The 26,967-nt window shown below is 40.8% G+C and overlaps 1 protein-coding gene across 2 annotated transcripts in view; it reads left to right on the top strand.

The window, feature by feature from the left end:
- DNAAF9 (dynein axonemal assembly factor 9) overlaps positions 1–26,967 on the top strand; it is a 123,453-nt gene that overhangs the window by 12,357 nt on the left and 84,129 nt on the right. For both annotated transcript variants that reach the window (XM_045833442.1, XM_045833441.1), the window contains exons 2-7: positions 7,371–7,450; positions 11,947–12,066; positions 15,059–15,183; positions 15,961–16,057; positions 16,933–17,039; positions 22,129–22,206. In XM_045833442.1, the coding sequence (XP_045689398.1) occupies positions 7,371–7,450; positions 11,947–12,066; positions 15,059–15,183; positions 15,961–16,057; positions 16,933–17,039; positions 22,129–22,206 (607 nt within the window). The remainder of the gene's footprint in view (positions 1–7,370; positions 7,451–11,946; positions 12,067–15,058; positions 15,184–15,960; positions 16,058–16,932; positions 17,040–22,128; positions 22,207–26,967) is intronic.

The raw sequence follows: 26,967 nt of genomic DNA, 5'->3' as shown, positions 1-26,967 counted from the left end.
GGTTTACATTTAGGTCTTTATTCTCTTTTAAATTAAACTTTGTTTATGGTGTAAGGTAAGGGTCCAAATGCATTCTTTTGCATATGGACATACAGTTTTTTCAAAACCGTATTTTGAAAAAACTGTCCTTTCTCAATGAATGGTCTCAGTAACTTTGTCAAGAATCGCCAGCACCGCACTGCTCTGATCACTGTGGTGGCCTGGTAGTAACTTTCGAAATCAGGGGGTATGTCCTCCAGCTTTGTCCTTCTTTTTAATAGTTTTGCCTATTCTGGGTTCCTTGAGATTTCATGTGAATTTTAGGGTGGATTTTTTGATTTCTGCAAAAACATGGCTGGGATTTTGATAGGGATTGCCACAGTTGCTTTGTGTGGTATTGACAGCTTCACAGTATTAAGTATTCCTGTTCATGAACACAGATGTATTTCGTTACTGCTATCTTTCATCGCTTTCAGAAATATATTAATGACCTGGTTTCTCTGAATCCTCACCAGCATTTGGTATTGTCATTGTTTGTTTATTTTAGCTTTTCTAATAGATGTGAGGTAATATTCTATTTTCAATTTGCATTTCCCTAATGGATAATGATGTTAAACATGTTTTCATGTCCCATCTCTGAATCATCTTTGAAGAAATGTTTCTTCATGCTTTTTGCCCATTTTCTAATTGGATTATTTGTTCCTGTTGAGTTTTGAGAGTTCTTAAATTATGTGTTCTCCTTTGTCAGATATGTGATTTGCAAATACGCTCTCCCTATTTGTAGCTTGTTTTTTATTCTCTTAGTAGGGTTGTTCACAAAGCAAAGTTTAAAAATTTGACAAAGTCTAATTTTTTGTATTTTTCTCTTATTGTATTTTTGGTATCAAGTCTAAGAACTTCATCAAATCCTAACTCCTAAATATTTTTTTATTTCCTTCTAAAGATTTTATACTTTTACATTTAAAAAATTTAAATGTGTGATCTATCTTGAATTAATTTTTGTGTAAGATGTTAGGTTTAGATTGAAGTTCATGTTTTTGTCTGTGGATATCCATTTGCTTCAGCACCATTTATTGAAAAGACTGCCCTTTCATTGAATTGCTTTGAACCTTTGTAGAAAATTAGTTGTCTGTATTTGTGTGGGTCTGTTTATTGCTACTCTGTGCTGTTTCATTAATCTGTGTGTCTGTCTGTCAGCCAGTACCACTCAGTCTTGAGTACTTCAGCTGTGTTAAGTCCTGGTATCAGATAGAATGATTCCTCCCACTTTGTCCTTTTTTATTTTTCAAAATTATTTTAGCTATTCTAGTTCCTTTGCCTTTTCACATAAATTTTAGAGTAATCTTGTCTATAGCTACAAAAAAAAGTCTTGCTAGAGTTTTGAGAGGATCCGTGTTATGCCTGTACATCAATTGGGGAAGAGTGGGGATCTTCGCTGTGTTTCTTTTCCAATCCATGGGCACAGTATGTCTCTCCCTTTACTTAAATATTTTTGTATTTAATTTGTTAATGTTTTGTGTATAAGTCTTATGCATGTTCTGTTAGATTTTATATTTAAATGATATTGTACTTTTAATTTTGATTTTCATGTGTTCATTGCTTTTATATAGAAATGTAATTGATTTTTATGTGTTGGTTTTATGAACTTGATTTTTATAGATTTTGTGAGATTATCTACTTCATTTTCGATCTGTGTGCCTTTTATTTTCTTACCTTATTGCATTGTCTAGAACTTCCAGTTTTCTGTTACATAGGGTGGGGAAAGCAGACATCCTTTCTTGTTTCTCATTTTAAAGGAAAAATATGTAGTTTCACCATTAAGTATAATCCCAAGCTTTACTTTGAAAGTTTTTGTAGAAGTACTTTATCATAAAATTGAGGAAACTTATCTATTCCTAATTTTCTGAATGTTTTTATTGTGAATGGGTATTAAATTTTATCAAATGATTTTTCTGTTTCAGTTATACAGTTGTGTAGGTTTTTTTTCTTTTTTAAAATATATTTTATTGATTATGCTATTACAGTTGTCCCATTTTCCCCCTTTTATTCTGCCCTGCACACCCTCTCCCACTCACATTCCCCCCCGCTTTAGTTCATGTCCATGGGTCATACATATAAGTTCTTTGGCTTCTACATTTCTTATACTATTCTTTTTTAAAAAATATATTTTATTGATTATGCTATTACAGTTGTCCCATTTCCCCCCTTCACTCCCCTCCACCCTGTACACCCTCTCCCACCCACTTTCTCCCCTTTAGTTCATGTCCATGTGTCATACTTATAAGTTCTTCAGCTTCTACATTTCTCATACTATTCTTACCCTCCCCCTGTCTATTTCCTTCCTACAATCTATGCTACTTATTCTCTGTACTTTTTCCCCCTCTCTCCTCCTCCCATTTCCCTGTTGCTAACCCTCCATGTGATCTCCATTTCTGTGGTTCTGTACCTGTTCTAGTTGTTTGCTTAGTTTCTTTTGGTTTTGCTTTAGGTGTGGTTAATAATTGTGAGTTTGCTGTCCTTTTACTATACATATTTTTTTATTATCTTCTTTTCTTAGCCAAGTCCCTTTAACATTTCATATAATAAGGGCTTGATGATGATGAACTCCTTTAACTTGACCTTATCTGAGAAGCACTTTATCTGCTCTTCCATTCTAAATGAAAGCTTTGCTGGATAGAGTAATCTGGGATATAGGTCCTTGTCTTTCATGACTTGGAATACTTCTTTCCAGCCCCTTCTTGCCTGTAAGGTCTCTTTTGAGAAATCAGCTGACAGTCTGATGGCAACACCTTTGTAGGTTACTGTCCTCTTATCTCTTGCTGCTTTTAAGATTCTCTCCTTCATTTTTACCTTGGCTAATGTAATTATGATGTGCCTTGGTGTGTTTCTTCTTGGGTCCAACTTCTTTGGGACTCTCTGAGCTTCGTGGACTTCCTAGAAGTCTATTTCCTTTGCCAGAATGGGGAAGTTCTCCTTTATTATTTGTTCAAATACATTTTCAATCTGTTGTTCTACCTCTTCCCCTTCTGGTACCCCTATAATTCAGATGTTGGAACATTTAAAGATGTCCTGGAGGTTCTTAAGCTTCTCCTCGTTTTTTTGAATTCCTATTTCTCCATTCTTTCCTGTTTGGTTGTTTCTTTCTTCCTTCTGGTCCACTCTATTGTTTTGAGTCCCAGTTTCCTTCCTATCACTGTTGGTTCTCTATGCATTTTCCTTCATTTCTTTTATGGTAACCTGCATTTGTTCATCTAATTTGTGACCAAAATCAACCAATTCTGTGAGCTTCATGATCACCAGTGTTTTGAACTGTGCATCTGATAGGTTAGCTATCTCTTGGTCACCCAAAAGGATGAGTTCTGGGGCACTGATTTGTGCTTCTGTTTGAGACATCTCTCTCTCTCTCTTTTTTTTTTTTTGGACTGGTTGCTCCTGTTACGGTGAGGGGCAGAGCCTTAGATGTTCACCAGGGCTGGGCACCCCAGTCGCTAGATTGTGACATTGTGTGTGGGGGCGGGGTCGAGAGGGAACACTGACGGTAGCTCCGTTCTCTGTGGGACCTCAGTCCCTTCCCTGGGATCCTTGGTTGCTCTGCCCTGCTCCACAATCGCTGCCTCACTGGGTCTGCCAGCTGCCACTTGCGTACTCAGGGTCCACCATCTGCGATCTTGCACGCCCCAGATGCCTTACGTGTTCCCGGTTGCCTTATGCACCCATTTCTCCCTGTTCTCCGCACGGTGACCCTGAGCCTGGCTGCTTGTCTCCGCCCCTCCTACCGGTCTGGATAAACAGGTCTATTTCAACTTCTTGGCTGTCTGACTTCCATTCAGATAAATTTTCTCAGTTCTGGGTGTTATTCTGCCTCTAAATTGTTGTTGTTCCAATCTTGGTTGTGCATGAAGGTACGGTGAGTCCACCTATGCCTCCATCTTGCCGGAAGTCCCCCTATACTATTCTTACCCGCCCCCTGTCTACTTTCTACCTACCATTTATGCTACTTATTCTATGTACCTTCTCCCACTCCCCTGTTGATAACCCTTCATGTGATCTCTATTTCTGTGGTTCTGTTCTTGTTCTAGTTGTTTGCTTAGTTTGTTTGTAGGTCCTTGCCTTTCATGACTTGGAATACTTCTTTCCATCCCCTTCTTGCCTGCAAGGTCTCTTTTGAGAAATCAGCTGACAGTCTGATGGGAATTCCTTTGTAGGTAATTGTCTCCTTTTGTCTCGCTGCTTCTAAGATTCTCTCCTTATCTTTAATCTTGGGTAATGTAATTATGATGTGCCTTGGTGTGTTCCTCCTTGGGTCTAACTTTTTGGGGACTTTCTGAGCTTCCTGGATTTCCTGGAAATCTATTTCCTTTGCCAGATTGGGAAAGTTCTCCTTCATTGTTTGCTCAAATAAGTTTTCAGTTTGTTGCTTTTCCTCTTCTCCTTCTGGTACCCCTATAATTCAGATGTTGGAATGTTTAAAGATGCCCTGGAAGTTTCTAAGCCTCTCCTCATTTTTTTTAATTCTTGTTTCTTCATTCTTTTCTGGTTGAATGTTTCTTTCTTCCTTCTGGTCCCCACTATTGATTTGAGTCCCAGTTTCCTTCCCATCACTATTGATTCCCTGTACATTTTCCTTTATTTCACTTAGCATAGCCTTCATTTTTTCATCTAATTTGCGACCAAATTCAATCAGTTCTGTGAGCATCCTGATTACCAATATTTTGAACTGTGCATCTGATAGGTTGGCTATTTCTTCATTGCCTAGTTGTATTTTTTCTGTAGCTTTGATCTGTTCTTTCATTTGAGCCTTTTTTTTTCTCAGCACGCCTGTTATACAGTAAGGGGTGGAGCTTTAGGTGTTCACCAGTGCAGGGCAACCCATGTTGCTGTGTTGTGATGCTGTATGTGGGGGAGGGGTCCAAGTTGGAACAATGGCACTTGCTCTGTTCTCCACCCATTTCCAGTCACTTCCCCTGCTACCCGCAAGCAAACTGGGCCCTTCTGGTGCTAATTCCCATGTAGGTGGGCTTGTGTACGTTCTGACACCCTGTGGGTCCCTCCAGCGAACTCTCCTGTGAGGCTGGGAGTTTCTCCCGCTGCTGCCTCAACGCCCACCAGTGGTTTCAATCAGAGGTTTGAGGCTTTATTTCTCCATCCTGGGGTCCTGGGCTGTGCTGTCTGTCTGGCTCCCCAGCTGTTCCTCCTGGTTTATCTGCACGTGAATGTGGGACAGCCCGCTCCACCAGTCGCTGCCTCGCAGGGTCCGCCAGCTGCAACCTTGCCATGAGTCCTCTCCATCCCACTGCCCATCTCTGCACCTCCTACTGGTCTGGATGAGTGTTTCTTCTTTAACTCCTTGGTTGTCGAACTTCCATACAGTTCGATTTTCTATCAGTTCTGATTGTTTTTTGTTTTTAAATTATTGTTGTCCTTCTTTTGGTTGTGCAAGGAGGCACAGTGTGTATACCTACGCCTCCATCTTGGCTAGAAGTTCTTTTGTTTTCTTCTTTAGCCTACCAGTATGATGGATTACATGACTGATTTATCCATTACATGACTGATTGCATCCCTGGGATAAACCCCCTCTTGTTCATGGTGTATATTATAAGTCCTCACTTAATATCAATTATAGGTTCTTGAAAACTGTGACTTTATGGAAGACAGTGTATAACAAAACTAATTTTACCATAGGCTAATTGATAGAAACAAGTGTTAAGTTGCTTTGGTATATTTGTGGTCACAAGAACATCACCAAACTTGTAAATAAAGACTCGAAACAAACATTGAAATAAATATGAGCCGTAGATACATTTAAGAAAGATTAATAAAAACAAGTAAGGTGGTTATTTTCCAATCCACTCATTCCAGTCCAGGGTTGCAGGTGACTGGAACCTCTCCCGGCAGCTCAGGGCACAAGGCAGGGATCATCCCTGACAGGACGCCTTTCCATTACAGGGTGTACTCACCCACACCCCCACACCCACGCTCACTCACACCGGGGCAGTTTAGACACACTGATTTACCTAATGTGAACTTCTTTGGGGTGTGGGAGGAAACCAGAGTACCTGGAAAAAACCCATGCAGACATGAGAGAACATGCAAACTCCACACAGACAGTGGCCCTGGCTGGAAATTGATTTTTTTTTCCTCATCAACGTTATAATGTTATTCAAGGACCTACTGTAATTTTTTTGTATGTTTTTGAGTTCTGTTTGCTGATGTTTTATTAAGGGTTTTTACATCTGTGTTCATGATAGATATTGGTCTTTTGATTGTTTGGCCCTTTTTTTTTGGTACTGTCTTTGACTGGTTTTGGTGTGAGATGAAAGATTGTAAACGTCTTTAGGGAAGACAGTGACGATGATCACTAAGTCGTGGAGTGGATGACTGGATGCGTGGCAATATCAGGAAGAATCCAGGGGAGACAAGGAATCCAGGGAAGGGAAATAGCGTTGTTGTGTGGAAATATTGTTGTGTGGGTGCATGTAGGGCAGCGTACCAGAGCAGATTCAGTGAGGGTGGGGGATTTAGTCTGATTGTCAAGGATGGAACAGCTGGTGTAGTTGGCTTACAGAGAACCGTAGTTAATATTGGTGTGGTAGGGCTGGAAATACATTGACTGTAGGGAAAAAATTAGTTGTAGGAGTGCTAGGGATTGAATAGTGGAGGTAGATCCTGGACCTGGAGGTGACTGGAGGAGACCCAGTAGAGGGATTAGTCTTGAGCAGGAAATTGAGCACCTCTCTCTCGGGCTGCTGGGAAGGAGAAAGGGTTGGTATGGAGAGCGTGAGGTCCTTAGAAGTAATGTGAATGTCTGGGGATGCTTCTCCTTATGCTTTGTTTAGGAGGAGGGGTATATTCCTGAGGCCAAAGGAATAATGCGACCAAAATGGGAGCAAGTGCCCTGTGCCCACATCTCTCTGGGCAGAGTTGTGATGGTGAACCTGAGCTTTGTGTAGGTCCTTAGATCGGTTTTTTTTTTGTTTGTATCTGTTTGTTCTTTTGTTTTTGTTTTCGACAGACTGGTGAGGACCACAGTTAGGGCAAATCAGTGTGGAAACTCTTCAGTCATCCTCAAACATGAGAAGTCATTGGAGGTCTTTTCTGCCCAGCCGCTGAGTCCGTTTTGTCCAGCACTGACCATGAAAGGGCCTTTGGCTCCACCCTGTGCTGAGCCAGAGAGCCACTGACCATCAGTTTGTAATCGGCAGCTCATACTTACTCTCCTGAACAATTCTGCGTAGTCACTTCTGGAAAATAGGAGAAGGGAACACTTCCCAATTCATTTTGTGGTTCTGATACCAAAACCAGACAAGGAGCAGTTTCCATCCCTGGCAGTCATTCCTCCGCATGCCTTCATGTGCTGGCTCTCAGGGGGCTGATTTCTGTTCTTGTCGCAGCTGCAGCAGGCTCCGCCAGGTTCAGAGCATCCTGACCCAGAGCAGCAAGTCTCGACCCGACGGGATCCTCTGCATCCTAGGTGAGTGTTTTTAACAAGGTGGGACTCGGGGCTGGGGTACCTTGGCTTCAGTTCACAAGAAGATATTGATTATAGTATCATTGTGAGGTAAGCTGTGGGTTAATGCCTCCCCGCTCCTGTTCCCCTGAAATTGGTTGCTGTTTCAATGAGGTTGTGTGAGATATCAGTAACACAGGGAGCTCCTACCACAGAGCTGGCACTTTGCACATATTACCTCATTTCTCCTCACATATTACAAGGGAGCAGTGCATGTAATTTAAAAATTAAGGCAATACATGAGTAATAATAAACAAAACTACCTAACCATCCCAGATTCCCAGTCCCACTCCCCAGAGATAACATTGTCCATGGTACCTTTTTTTGTTAATACAAATGGGAACATTTTATGCATATTGCCATTAACCTAATTTTTAAAATTTTCACTTGATCATATTGTTTTAGAGTTTTTTTAATATCAACTTGACTATTAAATTAGTAGTAGTGCCAACCTTTGGCATCCCTGGGCCACACTGGAAGAACAGTTGTCTTGGGCTACACATTAAATACACAAACAGTAATGAAAACTGATGAGCAAAAAAAAAAGGTCTTAAGTAAATTTACAATTTTGCATTGGGCCATGTTTATATAGCCATCCTGGGCCACATGCAGCCAGCAGGCCCCGGGTGAACACCCCTGGACTATTTAGATATAGAATACCGCAGTGTTGCAGAAATTAATGTGTTTGAGCCTGGGCGTGAAGGTGGAGGTAAAAAGTTAATAAAACTTCAGGACAGAACTTTATGTGAAGGGGCAGTAAGAAATCAGTGAGGGGATCTGTATATTCTTAAACAGCTTCTGAGGTTCAGTGGATTCTCCTTTCTGGGTAATTAGAATTGTCACAACAATTTATTATTGGTTGATTGGCTGAGTCTAGCTTTCTAACCTATGGAATATCCTTCAGAGCAACTCTGACTCCACTCACCTCCACTGTAACATTTGTCATTTAAGTTATTATGGTGTAGGAAAGTTTCTAACTGACCTTCTGCCAACCTTCTGAAAACAGCTTGCTGGCACAATGATTGACATGTCGTGAACTGCACATATTTAAAGTGGCAATGTGATAGGTTTTGACGTGTGTGTGAAACTGCCACCACAATCAAGCTAGAGCACCTGTCTATTACCTCTGTGTTTCCTTGTGCCCCTTTGTAGGTTCTCCATTCTGCCCCCTCCCCACTCCCAGACAGCTATCAATATGCTTCCTGTCACTGTGCATTAATGTGCATTTCCCTGAGTTATGTAAATGGGATCATACATACAGTATGTACTCTTTTTACCTGACCTCTTTCACTTAGCTTATTTATTTTGAGATTCACCCATATTGTAGCATGCATCATGTAGTAGTTCATTCTTTTGTGTTGGTGATTAGTATTTTATTGTATGTATATAGCAGTTTGTTTACCCATTCAGCTGTTGCTGGATATTGGGTTTCTATTGTTTGCCTGTTACAGATAAAACTGCTATAAACATTTTTATACAAAGCAGTTGTACCATTTTATATTCTTTCCAGCAGGTCATGAGAGTTTCTTTTATCCCCTCGCCAACACTTGGCATGGTCAGTCCTTTTTTTAAAACAACTTTAGGGCAGTTTTAGTTTAGTTTATAATCCACTGCTCCTTGAAATTGTTCCAGCTTTAGCCATTTGGAGCTCTGTCAATTGCGGGACAGTGCAGAGTTCCCATGTACCCCTCACCCAATTTTGCAGATTATTACCATCTTAAATTAATATGGTACATTTGTCACAATTAATGAATCAGTGTTAATATGTATCCATAGTTTCTTCACATTTCCTTAGTTTTTACCTAAAGTTCTTTTCTGTTCCAGGATCCCATCCAAGATACCACATTGAATTAGTTGCCATGTCTTCTCAGGCTCGTATTGACTGTGACTGTTTCTCAGACTTTCCTTGTTGTTGACCTTGACAGTTTTCAGCAGTGCTAGTGAAGTATTTTGTAGCATGTTCCTCTATTGGGGTTCTTACATTTCCTGTGATTAGATTGGCATTAGGAGTTTTGGGGTGGAAAACCAATGAAGTAACATGCCATTTTCATCACGTGATATCAAGGACACACACTATCAACGTGACTTTTCACTGTTTATAGTGACCTTGATCAGCTGGCTAAGATAGTGTTTCAGGTTCCGCACTGTGAAATGCTCTCCCCACCTGACCTTTCATACTGTCCTCTTTGGAAGGAAGTCACTATGCAGCCCACTCTTTAAGGAGTTAGGAGTTATGCTCTGTCACCTGGAGGAGGGGAGGATCTACCTAAATTGTATGAAATTCTTCTGCATAAGAGATTTGTCTTTTCTTTTATTTATTTATTTTTAGAGAGGGGAAGGGAGGGAGAAAGAGAGGGAGAGAAACATCACATTCTCCCTATTGGAGACCTGGCCTGCAACCCAGGCATGTGTGCTGACTGGGAATTGAACTGGTAACCCTTTGGTTCGCAGGCTCGTGCTCAATCCACTGACCCACACCAGCCAGGGCATCTTACTTTTATTTATGTATTCAGTCATTTGTATCAGTATGGACTCATGGATATTTATTTTAAAGTTTGAGTTAAAAATCTAGTACTACTTCATTTATATAGGGTGGGGGAAAAGTAGGTTTACAGTTGTGAGTATGCAAAACAGTTTATTCGTGTATTACTATTTATTGTATTATTTTCCACACAAACAACTGCAAATCTACTTTTGCCACTACCCTGTACTTTGAGTTATAATCCCTTACTACTTCAAATTGTTTCAGCTTTGGCCATTTGGAGCTCTTTTAATTGGCTCTTATGTCTGTGTTCCTCCCTTTGATATACCCCTGTCAAAGTTTTTTTGTTCGTTTATTTAGCATTTTTGTACTTTCTGGGACTATAAGATGTTCCAGGCTTATTGTGCATATTTCCTGTCCTGGTCCAAAAATCAGCCATTTCTCTGAGGAGCTCTGGTTTCTTTAATGGAGAATAACATTAGAAACCAAGATCCAGACACTGAGTGTGCTTATTGCTGCAGGGGTGTCATTGTTGCTGGGCCACGTCAGCTGACATAGTAGGGACATATGCATGTGTACTTTAATTGGTGTGTATACACACACATCTGTAAATGTTATGTGTGTATTTATATCTGTATCAAGTTAAACATGAATTCATATTAATGCCTTCAGCTCTAACCCATTGCCAGATGGATCATTCTAGCTGCCTCCTCTCATTTATCTATAAACTCCAATTCCACCAGTGAGAAACAAGGCACCTGCCATCTACCATCCATTTACTTGTTTAATTCCAGTATACATGTGTAGTAGCATCAGATTGGTTACCCATAATGCTTCTGTGGGAATCAGCTTGATCAACTAGAACACAGAGCTTACATATAGTTTTTTTTGCCTTTAATTTTATACAGTCAGTTTAGTGTTAGCAATTTGTGTGGCATTGTATGTAGCTGGAACCCTTAGAAGAGGACAGGCTAAGACTAGGCCTGCCCTTTCAACCTTTGGCATTATGTAGGCCATTCCTGCTTTTGATTCTTTTTTACCCCTGCCTTCACTGAAGAGTTGAGGGGAAAGAACAGGGCTGTGCTGCTTTGACCTCGGCTGAGAAGGGAGGCCTCCCGTGTTGGAAGTCCCCTGACACAGGCAGTCCCTAGGCCCCTCTGGTCTGAATGACCGTTACTTTTCACTTTTCCCTGGCCTGATGTCCACTGGCAGTCATTTTCCCCAGGCTCCAGCAATATTTCTGTTCTTGGAGCTCTTCCCACCTCCTTCCTCTTAGTCTCATGTGGACAGCTGCCCCCTGCCCTTAACACAGCTCACTTGCCCAGAGCCGTAGATACCCAGGAACCGGGTAGTACCTGTGTCTGTGGCATTGAAAGGCCATAGTGAAGGCAGTATTATTTCACTGCCTTTTTATTTATCTCTGACCCAGCCCTGCAGGACTGTGAGCGTGATGAAGGCCATCTGTAGGCCCAGCACACACTCCAGCATCCAACACAGATAATGTTTGTGAAATGGTGGGTGTGTGTGGTTCCAGTCACTTGTCCTCTTCTTGTTTCAAACCACCTCAATCCTCCTTTATTTGACCCCACATGTTTTGGTAAGGGTCTTTTTGAGAAATGATTATTTTCCTGACACCATTTCCCATTCCAACTGAAAATATTACAGAACCTTTAACCAGCCATGATAGGACTTGGATTAATATTTTCTGGTTCCTTCTGTCCTCAAGAATTGCTTTTTGGCAATTAACAGTTTCAGTTACCTGTGCTATTTGACTGTCTCTTGAATCCGAGCAAGGGTGCTTGGTACTGAGGCCTGCTTCTTTCACAGAGTGTGGCTTAGTGTGGGTCCTGGTACAGAACTGGTCTAAGCTGTCGCCTCTTACCTAACCATCAGGGTTTTGCCAGGCAGGGCAAACCCTTTGGGCTCATTCACTCCCCACAGTGGAGCACAGCTGATCAGAGCCTTCTTTGCCTTGCAGGAATCGACAGCAGGTACAATGAAGGCTGCAGAGAGCTGGCCAATTATCTTCTCTTTGGTTTGTACAATCAGAATGTTGGTGATTTTGAGAAAACGGGGTTTTCTGAAGAAGTTCTAGATGGTAAGTACATTTTGGTAAACTCTGTATGAAAGAGTGATGTGTGATTTATTTCTTCAGATCCTTATTTCATGGTCTTCTTATGAAAAAATATGATCAAATTTAAAATAGCCTGAAGCCCCAGTAAACTTTTACTTTTTTATTAATAAAAAACAACATTTCTTCTTTGCTGATATAGCAAGGAATATGCTCTTGTAAGTTACCTGCTGGATAAGAGACTAGCAACAAGTAGTTTTCAGAATAGGTTTGTTGGGTAAATCAGCTTTAGAGGAAAAAGTAAACATCAATGTTTGGCTTTATATATTCTATGACTAGTTTTCCTCTGAATCGCCTACTGCCTCTGCATGCTGGGAGGGTTCAGATTATGTGCATTGTCCTGTGAAGCCACTTTCAGCTGTGAGTCAGGGATGAGCCTGCAGGATATTCCTACAAGGAAGACTTCATGTGGATCTTCAGTTTAGGAACAAAGGCTCTTTGTCCTGCTCTGTCTTTGGGAATTGTTTCCTGTGTGACTTTAATTCATGACGATGCCCATGACTACAATGAGGGCTTTCTGCTTACATTCCCTTTTCCTCAGCTCTGAGACACTCACCCTGTGTTGATGCTGCTGTGGCTGATGCCCAGGAGCTATCTCTGATATCACATACTTAGCATCAGGACTTGTCTGCCAGACGGGTCAGGAGACACAGGAATAGACAAATCAAATTGGACAAGAGACAGAAAGCTCTTGTGAAGCAGCTGGGGGACGCTTGAAAGGAAACATCTGATGTTGATACAATCTTGCTGTGTATATCTAGTACAGTGGTTCTCAGCTGGGGTTAGTTTTAGCCCCTAGGGGATATTTGCCAAGAGTTGAAGACATTTTTGATTGTGACAACTGGGCAGAGTGGGTAGAGGCCAAGGATGCTGCTCAGCATCCTGCAAGGCACAGGACAGCACCCCCAAACAATTATCTGGTCCAAACTGTCAGTAGTGCCGAGGTTGGGAAACTCTGGCCTAGTGTGTGTGAAAATTCTTCTGTAGTAAAAGTCCTTAATACTGTCTATCCTTAGGGATTGAGTAAAGATTTCTTTGTTATTTGGAAGTACAGAAAGAGGCTGAAATGATTCCTTTCATTAAATTTTTTTCAGTTTGAATTTAGTTTCAGATTTTGATTCTAAAAAATGTTTCTGTACACTGTACAGCATCTCCTGGTTTGGAAAGAATTCATCTTGGCACCTCATTTAGAAAGTTATAAAAAGACAGATGCTTGTAGTGGCCACACATTTCATGTCAGCCAAGGTTGCTAAGGACGTTATGGTACTGAAATTAAGGAAATAGTTTAAATCTGCAAAGGAGTGTTTTTTTTGTTGTTTTGTCTTGTTTTTTTTGCTGATCTTTGTCTGCCCTGCCACCTGGCACAATCGGTGCTTATGAAATGAGCATTTTCTTCAAAATTAATAACTTCGTATTTTAAAGTCAAGTAGTTGGAAAGCTGAGGTCAGCAGGTTTATGCTCCTACATTTCAGTCTCTAATTATGTGAAAGGAAAAGAGGCCAACATACAGGGATCATTTTTAAAAGAAACTTTTAAAGTAGTTGCATCTTTATCCAATTCTCTTACACTTGCTGCTTTTACCTAACTGCACCCTACTAAACGTTCTTCATTGTGATGACATCAGTCTTAAGAAATCCTGAGATTTCTTCATTAGGTTTAGCTATTACAATATTTCTTTTATTGAATTCTTTGCAGTGTGTTACATGTTAGAATAGATGCGACACAGGAAGCCATAGGCTCTCCAAGTGACATCAAACACTTCAATTCACTGCTCAGCGGGCGGTCTACCTGTGATTCAGGGCAGGGCTCTTTCAGAGAGCCTGGGTGAGGAAAACCGGCGGATGAGAGGGGCTTCTTTTCCACCCCCTGCCACCTTTTGACTCCAGGACTAGCCTGAGAGTCAGCGGTGAAGCTGCTCCACACTGTGCTCCTGAGAACACCTTGGGTCTGACCAGGTACGCAGTTCAAAGTGGCTTACAAGGTCACCATCATGGAGCTTTATTTCAAGATGCCACCAGCTGTGTGGTCAACTGTGGTCAGTTTTCATCGGGCTTATGTTTTTGTACGTGACGGTCTGTCACAGTGTCTTAACGTGTTGGCATTACTCTAAAACTTCTGCCTCAGCCACCTCCTCCAGCAGCTTCCCTGGAGTCATCTTGCTCATGGCTCTGCCTTCCGAGGAGCCATGGAAAGCAGCCTCTGCTTTTCTCCCGGAAGCATGACTGCTCTCGTGCTCAGTATTCAAACTGCTGTAATAGTCCTGCCCTGTTCTGTGTCTCTTCTTTTAGTTTATCTAGGTTCATTTGCATTCTTGGGGTTGCTTTATTTCACCACCCATGGATGGTTACTCCCTAAATTGTGAGTTGCTGATCTATTTATGGAAGCCCTGTCCACCTGCCTGTACTTCCTTCCTCTGGGCCTTTCCTGTATACAGAGTTCACCCCTGTACATGGTCATCCTTTCCGGAGCCAGCAGTGTCCCTTGAGTCAGATGAGCCAGCAGCCAATGGCTTCGGACACTGACGCCTGCAAGAGAACTAGTCACTGGCTGTATTCAGTGCCGCTTTCCTGCCTCACTTGCTTTAGACTGGGGAGTTTCCGGTTCAAATTCACCTCTGCAGTGAAGTACACAGTGGAGTTTTGTCCCACAGATTCGACTGTGTTGCACTTTACAAAACGCTCCAAAGGCCGTTCTTTTTACCTCACCTGTGCCTGCATTGCCATCACTAGAGGGCCACAGTGGCGGGAGCAGCACGTGGAGACGAGGAAGTGCCTGCTGTCCACACTTGAGTGTTCGTCAGTCATTTTGAAGCACATGAATGAAGGAAGGAATTTTCCGTTTAGAGTTTAGTTACATTGCCTTTGAAGTAGTTTTAATGGTTTTACTAACTATGTGGGCAAAAAATGTCTAAAGAAAATGCTTTTGACAGTCTTGTGTCTTAATTTTGGTTTCCTTACAGATGTAATTATACTGATTAAATCAGACAGTGTCCATCTGTACTGTAATCCTGTGAACTATCGCTATCTCTCACCCTGTGTGGCACATTGGAGGAATCTGCACTTCCACTGCATGACCGAAAATGAGGTGAGGAGACAAGATAGAACAGGCACTTAGAGACACTCTAAGAATATTCTTCCAGGAAAATGTAGATCTGGAATAGGAGTCCTCTAAAAAAATCAAATTGCAGAATGCAGTTATACCAAAAGTTATTTAAGTGGAACATTTCATATTTCATTATGTGGCTACCTTTTGGATAACTTGTACGCCTGAAGGAGACAGAAGGGGCTCTTCAAATTGGGACCTAGTACAGGCTTGTGAACATGCCTTCCTGTCCTGCTTCATCACCAGCCTGCACACACTCTCTTGAGGGACTAGTGCCTGAGTACCGCTCCAAGAGAACTGGATAAGCTTTGTGCCATTTCCGTGTTTGGATTTCTTGGTATCTGTGTCTGTTTCCTTTGAGCTATTTCAAGGATTTGGCTGGGAATCAAGTTGGGATTTGAGATTTAGGATTTCATGGAAAATGTGACCTGATGTGAGTCACAACCTTTCTTTCCATGTGAGCGTTTGCAGGATTTTTGAGGACAAGTTTTCTCTCTCTCTCTCTCTCTCTCTCTCTCTCTCTCTCTCTCTCGCATTTAGGTGTGTGGTCCATTTTGAGTTGATTTGTGTGTGGTATGAGATAGGGGAATGAGAGTGTTTCTGACCAGCAAACATAAAATGTTGGCATTGGAAACACCCTCCTGGGTGCAGTCTTTTATAAGTGTTTTTTTGGGGCAACTCTGACAAAATGCAGAGAAAATATGGAACTTCTCCTGATGTCTTGTCAGAGCCTGTTTTCCTTTCATTTTCCCTTTTTAGTATGAAGATGAGGAAGCTGCAGAAGAATTTAAAATTGCCAGCTTCGTGGACATGGTTCGAGACTGTAGCAGAATTGGCATTCCTTATAGCTCCCAAGGTGAGTGAGCGGCATGAGCCATTTAACCTTGCTGGGATGGTGTGTGAATCACATGCCCCTCTTCTCCTTTCACTGGGGGCATTCAGCTGGGAAACCCATTGATCTGTTTTCACTGAGTCAGGGGCTGAAGCAGAAAGGAATTTGGGAACTTCCTATGCCCCTTGTATTCATAACCGAAGTTTCTGCAGCAACAAAGCAGACCACCTAGAGTCAGCTAGAAGAATCAATAAGGCATTTACCACAGTTGCCATCTCGTCTGTACCCCCGACTGTGGGTAGAGTGTAGATGTGAGGCCTCTAGCTAATAAGAAATAGTAATTGGGTAGCTGTTAGAAATATGCTGACAGTAAGGCTAAAAAATTATGGGTAACAATATAGGAAAAAAATCAACAAGTTTAACAGTGCTTACATCTTATTTGGAAAAAAAAAATCCTAGCACATTGAAGATGCTGTTATAAGAAAAGAAAATTTTGGATTTGGCGATTTTCTCTTGAAGAAGTTGTTTGGATGTTTCTTGAGGGAGAGGAGCCAAGTTTGGGTCTGTTAATAATTATATCCACTAACTGATGCAAGTCAGATGTAATAGGCCACTATTTATTTATTTATTTATTTATTTATTTATTTATTTATAACACCAGAATGGGAAAATATACTATAGAGAAACCTGAATTTATGTAACTTGTTTATAGTTTGAATTTTCCTGGGCTTTTACTTTTATTTCTAGTGTTAATATGTAACCATTTTATCTGTTTCGATTTTATTTTGCTAGACAAGGCTGTGCTGAGAAAAGATGCCTGTCTGACCACATTAGATCAGGTTTAGACTGTTACATCTAGGGTGGTATCTGATACATGTTGTTGTATTTGATTCCTCTAGGTCACTTGCAGATATTTGATATGTTTGTAGTGGAGAAGTGGCCAATTGTACAGGCCTTTGCACTTGAGGGCATTGGAGGGGATGGATTTTTTACCATGAAATATGAGGTAGGTATGAAAAGCATTATGCTTGGTGTGCATCATTATAATATACTCTGAAAAGCTGTCAGTGATCTCTCAAAGACATGGAGCAAATTTAAACACCATTAAGGCCCTGGCTGGTGTAGCTCAGTGGATTGAGCACAGGCCACAAACCAAAGGGTCGCCAGTTCAGTTCCCAGTCAGGGCACATGCCTGGGTTGTGGGCCAGGTCCCCAGTGGGAGCCATGTGAGAGGCAACCACACATTGATGTTTCTCTCCCTCTCTTTCTTGCTCCCTTCCCCTCTCTCTCTTAAAATAAAAAAATTAAGGATAGAGTAGGTGGGACCTTTGGAAGCAAGGCCCAGGGCTAATTCTGATGCTCCTTCTGAGAAGTAGCAGCATCCCTAGGAAATGAATGGAGGTTTGCCTGGCAGACTCTGTCACGTGGAGGAGCATAGGCTGTAGGCAAGGGCTGAAGAGAAGCATACCACTGAACTCCACTTTTCCTGCTCCAAAACCACAGTATTCTTACATTGACTACTGGTCACAGAGCGTCAACAAGCTGTGGAACCCGCCCCTGATGGGAAGTTATGCTCTCTAATTTAGAAGAGTAGGGGCTAGAATGGAGGCAGGCCATAGGAGATAGAGGCAGTTTAACATTTTTAGTAATAATGATAATACTTACTGTTAATTATATAAACTGGGCATTTTATAGAGTACCTCCTGTATGTCAGGTACTGTCCTAAGCACTTTATATGAACTGACTTTTAATTTTTACAATAACTCTCTGAAATAGTTACTATTATAATGCATATTTTACAAAGAGGCCAAATAAACTTCCCAAAGTCCCAAAGCCAGTAGCCAATGCATGGCAGCGCTGGGGTCCAGTCCAGAGAGTCCAGCTTCAGTGCCTGTGCTCCTGCCGCCTATCCTGCCGCCAGATGAGGGTTGGAAAGCGGTGCACTAGGAGGTTGCGTGATTCTCGCAGCCCGAATGAGGCAGCCCTCCGGCTCCTGCCTTAATAAGGTACATCACACCATGAAGTCATAACCAGAAGGAATAAAATCCCCTTCCAAAAAACCTTCACAAGGCAGTGTAGATCTTTGCTGTAGGGTGGTAGCTTTAGAGGGCAGGATGTGCAATGATAGGAAACAACACCCATCATATAGAAAGAGCAGGGGAGGTGGGACAGGAAGGGCAGGGAAGGTAGAAAAGGATCTCAAGATCCCTTTCTCAGATCCTGTTCTTCTCTGTAGCTTCCAACTCTCATTCCCTCAAATATTTTCCATTGTTTCCACCTCATTCCCCACTATAAACCCCCACTTTCAGTTCTCTCCCTTACCCTATCCTTCCTAGTCTTTTAAGGTATGGAGCAGTTTGGCTTACTGATCAGCTCTGTCATTCTATTCTCTACTCCACTCTGGTTCACCTGTCAAAGGCCTGTTAGAAAGGTTCTTATATCCTTGGAAGACTAAGAGAAGGAGCACAGTTATTTATAATTTTGTTTTTTTAAACTTCTATTATATTGCATGGCCATACCCAGAAGAAAGTTATTAAGTCAAAGGATATTTTGTCCCTGATGTAGTAGAGACCAGAATGAGAAAGCAGCCCCAAACCCACATAGCGTTTACTTGGTACTTAGGCTAGGCCAAACTGAGTTGTGGATATTGGGAACTCTTCTTGGGAAGCGGTCCAGGGAAGTTCCTCTGCTGCGGCTTTCCCTGCCTCCAGCTTCTTCCTTCTTATTCTCCAGCTGCTGGAACTGTGACCTGGTAATATAAATTTGCATCAACTAGCTCCCCAAGGGGAGGATTCTAGCAGTGAACTTCTGAGTAATGAGAGTGCCCATAAAGCAAGCATTCATTCACCATTTTTATGGGTAAACATGAGACCTTTGTACTGAAAGGTAGAATGAGACTTATGAAAAGACTCAGTAAATATAAGAGACCATAGCATATCAGATGCATGGACAAATCAGCATGTTTTTTAAACAGATTTCTCCAGGAAATAAAATAAAAATTGAGAAAAAGATCTCTTTTCTGTCTTTAAAGAATGGAGTTTGTATAAAGAGAAATGAGATATGGTAGGTAGAGCAAGCAAATTAAAAAGGGAGATGGATGGCATACAAGGAAAGATTGTAATAAGTCTCAAAATTCATTAATAAAGTTAAAATTTGAATTTTAAAAAAAGAAATCAAATCCAGGAACTCACAAAAATCTAATCAGTTGGTACACTTGAAAAGCTGTTTCGGAATACAGAAGAAGGGGCCAAATAGATTAAATCAGTAAGAAAGCAGAAGATAAAATGGGGGATAAAGAGTGGAAATTGGTGGTATTGAAAATGAAGAGATTAATTGAAAGTTGTTATGTAATAGTCTGTGCCTTCCCCCACACACACTGTTCCCCAAGTGACAGACAGCCCGGCATTTACCACCTGCCATCTCCACCCTCGGGAAACCAAGGAACAGAGGTGAGGAGGCAGGGGTTCTCTAAAGAAACTGAAAAACAAGACAAAAAAATAGAACTCATTGGCTAGTATAGCTTTTGTTGCCTCAGAGTAAAGCCCTTCACATTTTGACATTTAGACTATAACTGGGTAGGGATCCTGGAGTAACAGCCTCCTACCTATCTGCTCTCCCCCTAAAATACTTCCTGGTAGTTGGCAAATTCTGTGGAAAGCATAAAGCTTCCCATCAGCCTTTCCATTTGAAAATAAAAGCAGGCCGCCAAAGATCACAGGACATTTGATTAAATACCTGTAACTTAAAAAAGAAAAAAGTCAGGCTTAAAAAATGAAGGACTGATTGGATAAGACCCAAAGGTAATTTAACATATACAAGAAAACTTAAAACACAAACCTTTCTTCGGATGCCCAGAGTAATGTAAGATTTTTGGCAACTATAGAACAGGTGTTATGTTTGATAAATGAATGTAAGGAAAATATCTCTGGAAAATTATAATTGATAGAATCCATAGAGGAGTTGGAAGGTAAAGTTAGGGAAATTTATAAAAATGTAGAATAATAAAATCAAGGAGGTAGAAAATATGAGGAAGAACTGAGACAGGGATGATTGATCCGTGAAGTCTGATACCAGCCAAGTGTAAGTTCCGGAAAGCTAGAACAGAGATGCCAGCAGAGAGCAAGCATGTTTAGAAAGAACACATCTTTCTAGTGATAAAGAGAAAGCAATGCTTTTAAGTGGAAGGAAAAAACTTAGATCTGTCTCTGCCATTTTTAAACACTAAAGATGAAAGAATGCCGTAAAACGCTTCCAGTGAGAAAAAAATAAATCACCTACAATAAGAAATAGGAACTGGATTCTCCTCCTTCCCCAAACAAAATGAGCAACAACAACAACAACAAAAGTCCACTGAGCAAAATATGAGAAGCAGTAGTTTCAAAACACTGGACATGCGGCAATGAGGAATAATGATTCCCTGGAGGATAGAGGTGAACAAGCTGAGCCCTACGATTGCCCCATGATTGCCCTGGCTTACTCTGAGAAAATTTCCAGGCTGTGTAACCGGAGGAAGGGGGTACCCAGGTAGATCCCAGTGTACTTCCTGAGTTGAGAGTCTGGTGAGACCATGGAAGCTAGAGTAATAAAGAAGAAAGAATTGCCCAGAGACAGAACTTCACGATATACCGAGATTCCCCTGCCTCCCACCCATTCCAGATAGTCAACAGATTATTGATCACTGCATTCACGCCTGAGGCAACTACCAAAGGTGTGGTGGGTGGGGAATAGGAAAGAGTTCAAGAACAATGCCTGATGCACGCTGAGACCTGGGCTTGCCTAGTCTCCACCCCCCCCCCCACGCCGCCCCGCGGTAGACTGAACACTGAACCCGTAATTCACAGGGCACTGGGTAGAGTCCTCAGGAGGGTTTCACCTTGGTAATGGTAAAATTAGCCCTAGACCGAGCACCATTGTAAACCCTCTGGAAAAAAAAAAAAAAAAGACCCCAATCCACCTGCTTGCGGGTAACTTAAATGCATCACAGAAGAAAGCTCAAGAATATTCACAGGAATACAAAAATACCTAGCACCCAACAAGGTAAAATTCACAATGTCTGGCTTCTAAAGATTGTCAAGTTTCCAAAGAAGCAGGAAAATGTGACCTGATAATGAGGGTCTCAGTCAGTCAAAATTGACCTGGAATTGACACAAATATTAGATATTGCAGACAGGGACATTAAAACAGTTACTCCAGCTTTATTTCATATGTTCAAAATGCTAAAGGAAAGATTGAACATGTTAAACAAAGACAGGAAGACAATGAAAAAGAGCCAAATTGAAGTTTAGGATTGATTTTTGTTTTGATTAAACAAGTGAAAAAAGCAAAGCTTTGATAGCTCTAGGAAAAACAAAATTTGTTAATAAAAGCAAATGGTACTATTAGTATGTACTTCATCTTCAATAAATAAGATATATATGGTGTTAATCTTATAAATAATAATGACAAGTACAACAAAAAAATCACAGTATAGTATTAGATGATGTTAGTATGTGTGTCTGTGTGTATAGAGAAAAGTGAGGGACTGGTTATGGTTGTAGAAGAGCTGTATCTTTGCCATAAGCCAGTATTTAATTTCTAAATTAGTACGTCAGGAAGCAGTGATATGGTATAACAAAATATGGAGGTAACTACCAGAAGAAAATGTTAAAAAACTTTCAAGTGGTTGTCCTTGAGGAGTGAGAATAGTGGATTTTTGTGAAAGGTAGGAGTAGGGGAATAAATTTTTATTACAAAACTTTAGTACTAAGTGATATTTTTTTTAAATCATGAGCATGTATTATTTTAATTACAATTTTATTTTAAAGGCAAAAAAGTATATCTGTATATGCATATGTGCATGTGTATGTATGTATATAAATATTTATATACCCATCATTGAAAATATTTAAAAATGTACTAAAGTTTCTGAAAAGATCGTTTCCTTGAATGGGATAGCATTTATTAATATGTATAGGTTCTATTGTAATTGATAAAATTTCATTATTCTAATGACCGAGTTCTCACCAAAGTGGTCAAAATTTCTGAACATCAAAAAATAATCCCTGCTGCCCTGATGTACTGACTCTGTCCTTCTACTCTTTGCCCTTGTGTTGCAGCTGCAGGACGTGAGTTTGAATCTATGGAATGTCTACAGCAAGATGGATCCTGTGTCTCTGGAGAGTTTGCTTTCAGAAGTAAGAAGCCAAATTTTATTTTACTTACAAATATTGCAAGTACCTCACTTATCTACGTAGTGTATGTAACTTGAATAAATGCAGGATATATTCAGTTTACTGTAGTCAAAGAATTGAGCCGTTTCTTCTCTGATTATTGTCTTGAACTCCGTGAAGGTGGAAGGGGACTGGAAAAGTGATACTGCCTCTTCCACAATGAGGAAACCTCACCTGAGGTGAGACCAAGGCCGCTGGCCTGGTCCAAGGTTTAGGCTTTCATCTAAAGACATTCTTTCTGCTGGGCTGGGCTGGAAAAACAATAGAGGGTGTCTTTTTTGTACTTATTCTCTGCTATGGAAATATTTTAAAAAGATGGGTGTGGCTTGAAGGAATCAAGGATTAAAGAATGGGTCAGCATACTTTTTCTGTATAGCACTAAATAGTAATGTTTTAAGTTCTGTGTGCCCTGAGAGCAGCCACAGACAATGCTTAAAAAAGTGGTGTATCTGTGTTATAAGGAAATTTTATTTATAAAAATATGTGGCCTGCCCACAGGCCATAACTTGCCAACTCCTGGATTAGAGAGTCAGACATAAATTTTTTATCTGAGCTTTGAAGGATAATTTAATTTAGGGTGGGAGGAGAAACTTGCAATGACGGAGCAACAAGCAAAACTAAGAAATAGTACTTTGGTTAAACAGCTCACTAGTGTCTCTTAGTGGTCATGGATAGAGATGCATGGAAACGGAACAGCTTGTAGCCTTTAAGTGAAATTAGCTGTAATATCAAGGCCCCCCCAAAATAAAAACTACACACCAGTCTCACTTACAAACATTAATGCCTGAATTTTAAGTAAAACATTAGCAAACAGAACCTAGTATCATGTTAAAAGAAACTTCCTAAATAAATTGCCATTAGTTGGAAAAAAAAAAAAAGAGAGAGATAAGTAGTTTAGGAGTTTCTGAAAGTGTCTGAGACCCATGTCCCCCTGGCATATAGTGCCCTCGATGTGTAGGTCACATGTGGAGGCAAGACATAGTGTTGTAGTTTTGAGAACATCTTGAGCATCTCTGGAGTCGGTGACCACTCCAGAGTGACCACTGAGGAGAACATTTTTAATTGCAGCATCTTCAGTTGCAACAGTGACAACCACCATGGGCTAAATATTAAGCCCTTTCTTGGCTTTCTAACTTCCCGTGAGCTTGGTATTCTTAGGTGGTATCATGAAGAAGTGGAAGGAAGCTCTTTTTGCATCTAACAGTGTACTTCTTGTCTATCTGGAAGAGTGAAGGTTCAGAGCCAGATTTAATTTTATTTAGAAATAATAAAGTAAGATGATAATGTCTTGAACCAAAATGTGGCTGAGCACATTTATACCCACTACATTACAGAGCACTCTTACAAATCAATAAAAAAAAAACCACAACAATGAGAACTGGGTGACAGCAGGGATTGGCTATTCGCAAAATGAGAAATAAAAATGACCTTAGTTTTCCACTCCCAATTAGGGAGATAGAAAGTTGAAAGAAATTATTGCTGTCACCCTAACAACCAAAACAGTCTGAATACACAACAAAATAATAGTTTTAAAATAAAACCATTAGAGAGCTGAAGATGCTAAGAAAGCTAAAAGAACTCAGTTCCAGAAAATGTAGGGCCCTTCCTAGAATGCTAATTTCTGGTGGAGCAGCAGAAGGAAGAGGAATCCACCATGTTCAGGAATAAGTAGAAATCAGCTGACCTTTAAAAGAGCTATGTGGGGTGAGTCAGCACCTACTCATTGACTCTATCCCATAGGCCTTTACAAGGGCTAAGGGTAGTCATCAACCATCCCCCCTAAGGCACTCAACATTCAGCTATCACCTGGATTAGAGCAAAAGAGCAACCCCTTGAAGGCATTGCCGGTATTTACAAAGTATAAGTAGCTGCCCTCTTAAGGCAGGGGGTAAAGCAGGAAGACAGAGAAGGATCCCCTTATATAGAGCCAAGGGGACTGGAGAGCTAAGAAAACTCCATAGCAACCAAAAAACTGGTAGCCAGCTTGTAAAGCAGGGATAGATAGCCCATGATTCACCAAGCTTGTGGCTCAGCTGTAAAACAGAGATTTCCAGAATCTTGCCGGTGCTCTGAGCAAAGTCTCTACTGAAGTTCATACCTACCCTCAAATTCTTTTAATTTAGTGATAAACCAAACCAAACTACAAATGCAATAAGATCCAGATCCAGGTCAATTACATATCAAATTGCTTAGAGCCTTATGCTATCGGGCTAACAAAAGAAAGGGCGTGCCCTTTCCTCGAGGTAAAATAGTATTTACCTCAGTTTTTACTGTACTTTCATACCAAATATGTGGCATATGATTTAAAAGTTACAAAGCATGAAGAAGCAAGAAAATTTGATCTGTGGTCAAGAAAAGAAATAGTCAATAGAAGCAGGCAAACAGACTCAGATGTTAAAATTAACCAATGAATTTAAATAACTAATAAAAATGCCAAAGTAGGGAATTCCAGCCAAGATGGAGGTGTAGGTAGAAACCCCTTTCTTCCTGGAACAACAAAAAGGAGATTAACAACCAATCTAAAAACAACGAGCAACCAGAACTGCCAGAAAATCAAACTGCAGGGAACTCTGACAACCAAGGAGTTAAAGAAACATGCACCAGACTGGCAGGAGGGACTGAGATGGGCAGCCGGCTAACAAAAGAGCCCTCGGCAAGGCGGCAGACCATGCGGGCAAGGCAGGGCTGGCTGAACAGGAAACTAAAGATTCAAGTTGGCTGTCAACTGCCAAGGAGGTTGCCACAGCAGGGAAAACTCCCAGTCTCACACAACAGAATTCGTTGGAAAGTGGGACTAGAGCTGAGCAAATATTGTTCCCTCTCTGACCCCTTCCCCACAGACAGCACTGTAACACAGCACAGAGGGTTGCCTCACCCAGGTCACTACCTAAGGCCCTGCCTGCCTACAACATAACAGGTGCACTGAGACAAAGAAGTATGGCCCAAATGAAAGAACAGGTCAAAACTCCAGAAAAATAGCTAAGTGACAAGGAGCTAGCCAACCTATCTGATGCAGAGTTCAAAACACTGGTAATCAGGATGCTTACAAAACTGATCGACCTTGGTCGCAAAATGAAAGAACAGATGAAGGCTAACCAAAGTGAAGTAAAGCAAAATACACAGGGAACCAACAGTGAAGGGAAGGAAACTGGGACTCGAATCAACAATCCGGAACAAATGGAAGAAATGAACATCCAATTGGAACAGAATGAAGAGACAAGAATTCAAAAAAATGAGAGGCTTAGGAGCCTCTGGGACAACTTTAAACATTCCAATATCCGAATCATAGGGGCACCAGAAGGAGGAGAACAAAAGCAAGAAGTTGAAAACTTATTTGAACAAATAATGAAGGCAGACTTCCCCAATCTGAAGAAGAAAATAGACTTCCAGGAAGCCCAGAGAGTTCTAAAGAAATTGGACCCAAAGAGGAACACACCAAGGCACATCATCATTAAGTTAACCAAAATTAAAGATAAAGAGAGAGTCTTAAAAGCAGCAAGAGGAAGGGAGAGAGTTACCTACAAAGGAGTTCGCATAAGACTATCAGCTGATCCCTAAAAAACAACCTTATAGGCAAGAAGGGGCTTGAAAGAAGTATTCCAAGTCAGGAAAGGCAAGGACCTACATCCAAAATTACTCTATTTAGCAAAGCTATCATTTAGAATAGAAGGATAGAAGGGCAGATAAAGTGCTTCCCAGACAAGGTCAAGTTAAAGGAGTTCATCATCACCAAACCCTTATTATGTGAAATGTTAAAGGGACTTGTTGAAGAAATAGAAGATCAAAAACTATGAAGAGTAAAATGACAACAAATTCACAACTGTCAACAACTGAACCTAAAAAAACCCCCAAAAAACTAAGCAAACAACTAGAACAAGAATAGAACCACAGAAATGGAGATCACATGGAGGGTTTTTCAGTGGAAAGGGGGAAGGGAAGAAGAGGGGAAAGGTACAGGGAATAAGAAGTATAACTGACAGGCATAAAATAGACAGGGAGAAGTTAAAATGGTATAGGAAACAGTGAAGTCAAAGAAGTTATATGTACAACCCATGGACATGAACTAAGGGGGGTGGAATGCTGGAGGGTTAGGGGGTGTGGGGCGGAGGGGGGATAAGGGGGAGAAATTGGGACAACTGTAATAGCATAATCAATAAAATATATTTTTTTAAATGGGAAAAATACCAAAGAATATGGAAGAAAAGAAGACAACATGCATGAAGAGATGAGGAATTTCATCAGAGACCTGAAAATTATAAATAGAAACACATGGAAAAGCTAGAAATTGAAAATAGTATATAAGAAATGAAGAGTGTATTAGATTGGCTTAGTAACAGACTAGACAGCAATGAAGAAAAGTTTGGTGAACTTGAAGATAGGTGAACAGAAAGTTTCTAAACTGAAGGACGAAGAGAAAGCAAGGGGAGTAGAAAGATCATCCAGTATCGGTGAGACAATGTCAAATGGTCTAACATAGTATATTTGGAGTCCCAGAAAGAGAGTAGAGAGAAAATAGGACAGGGAACTTGAGTTGATAATGTCCAAGAACTTTCCAAATTGGTGAAATACTTCAATTCACAGATCCGAGAAGCTCAGTGAACCACAAGTAGGATAAAATAAACATGTATAAAAATGACTTAACCTGGCTGGCGTAGCTCACTGGATTGAGCACAGGCTGCGAACCAAAGTGTCACAGGTTCAATTCCCAGTCAGGGCACATGCCTG

This window comes from Phyllostomus hastatus, unplaced genomic scaffold (assembly GCF_019186645.2).
Source record: "Phyllostomus hastatus isolate PE091 unplaced genomic scaffold, TTU_PhHast_1.1 phas_contig_17, whole genome shotgun sequence".
Classification (NCBI taxonomy): Eukaryota; Metazoa; Chordata; class Mammalia; order Chiroptera; family Phyllostomidae; genus Phyllostomus; species Phyllostomus hastatus.
Note: the sequence above shows the minus strand (reverse complement) of the source record. Positions and strands in the feature narration are given on the sequence as shown.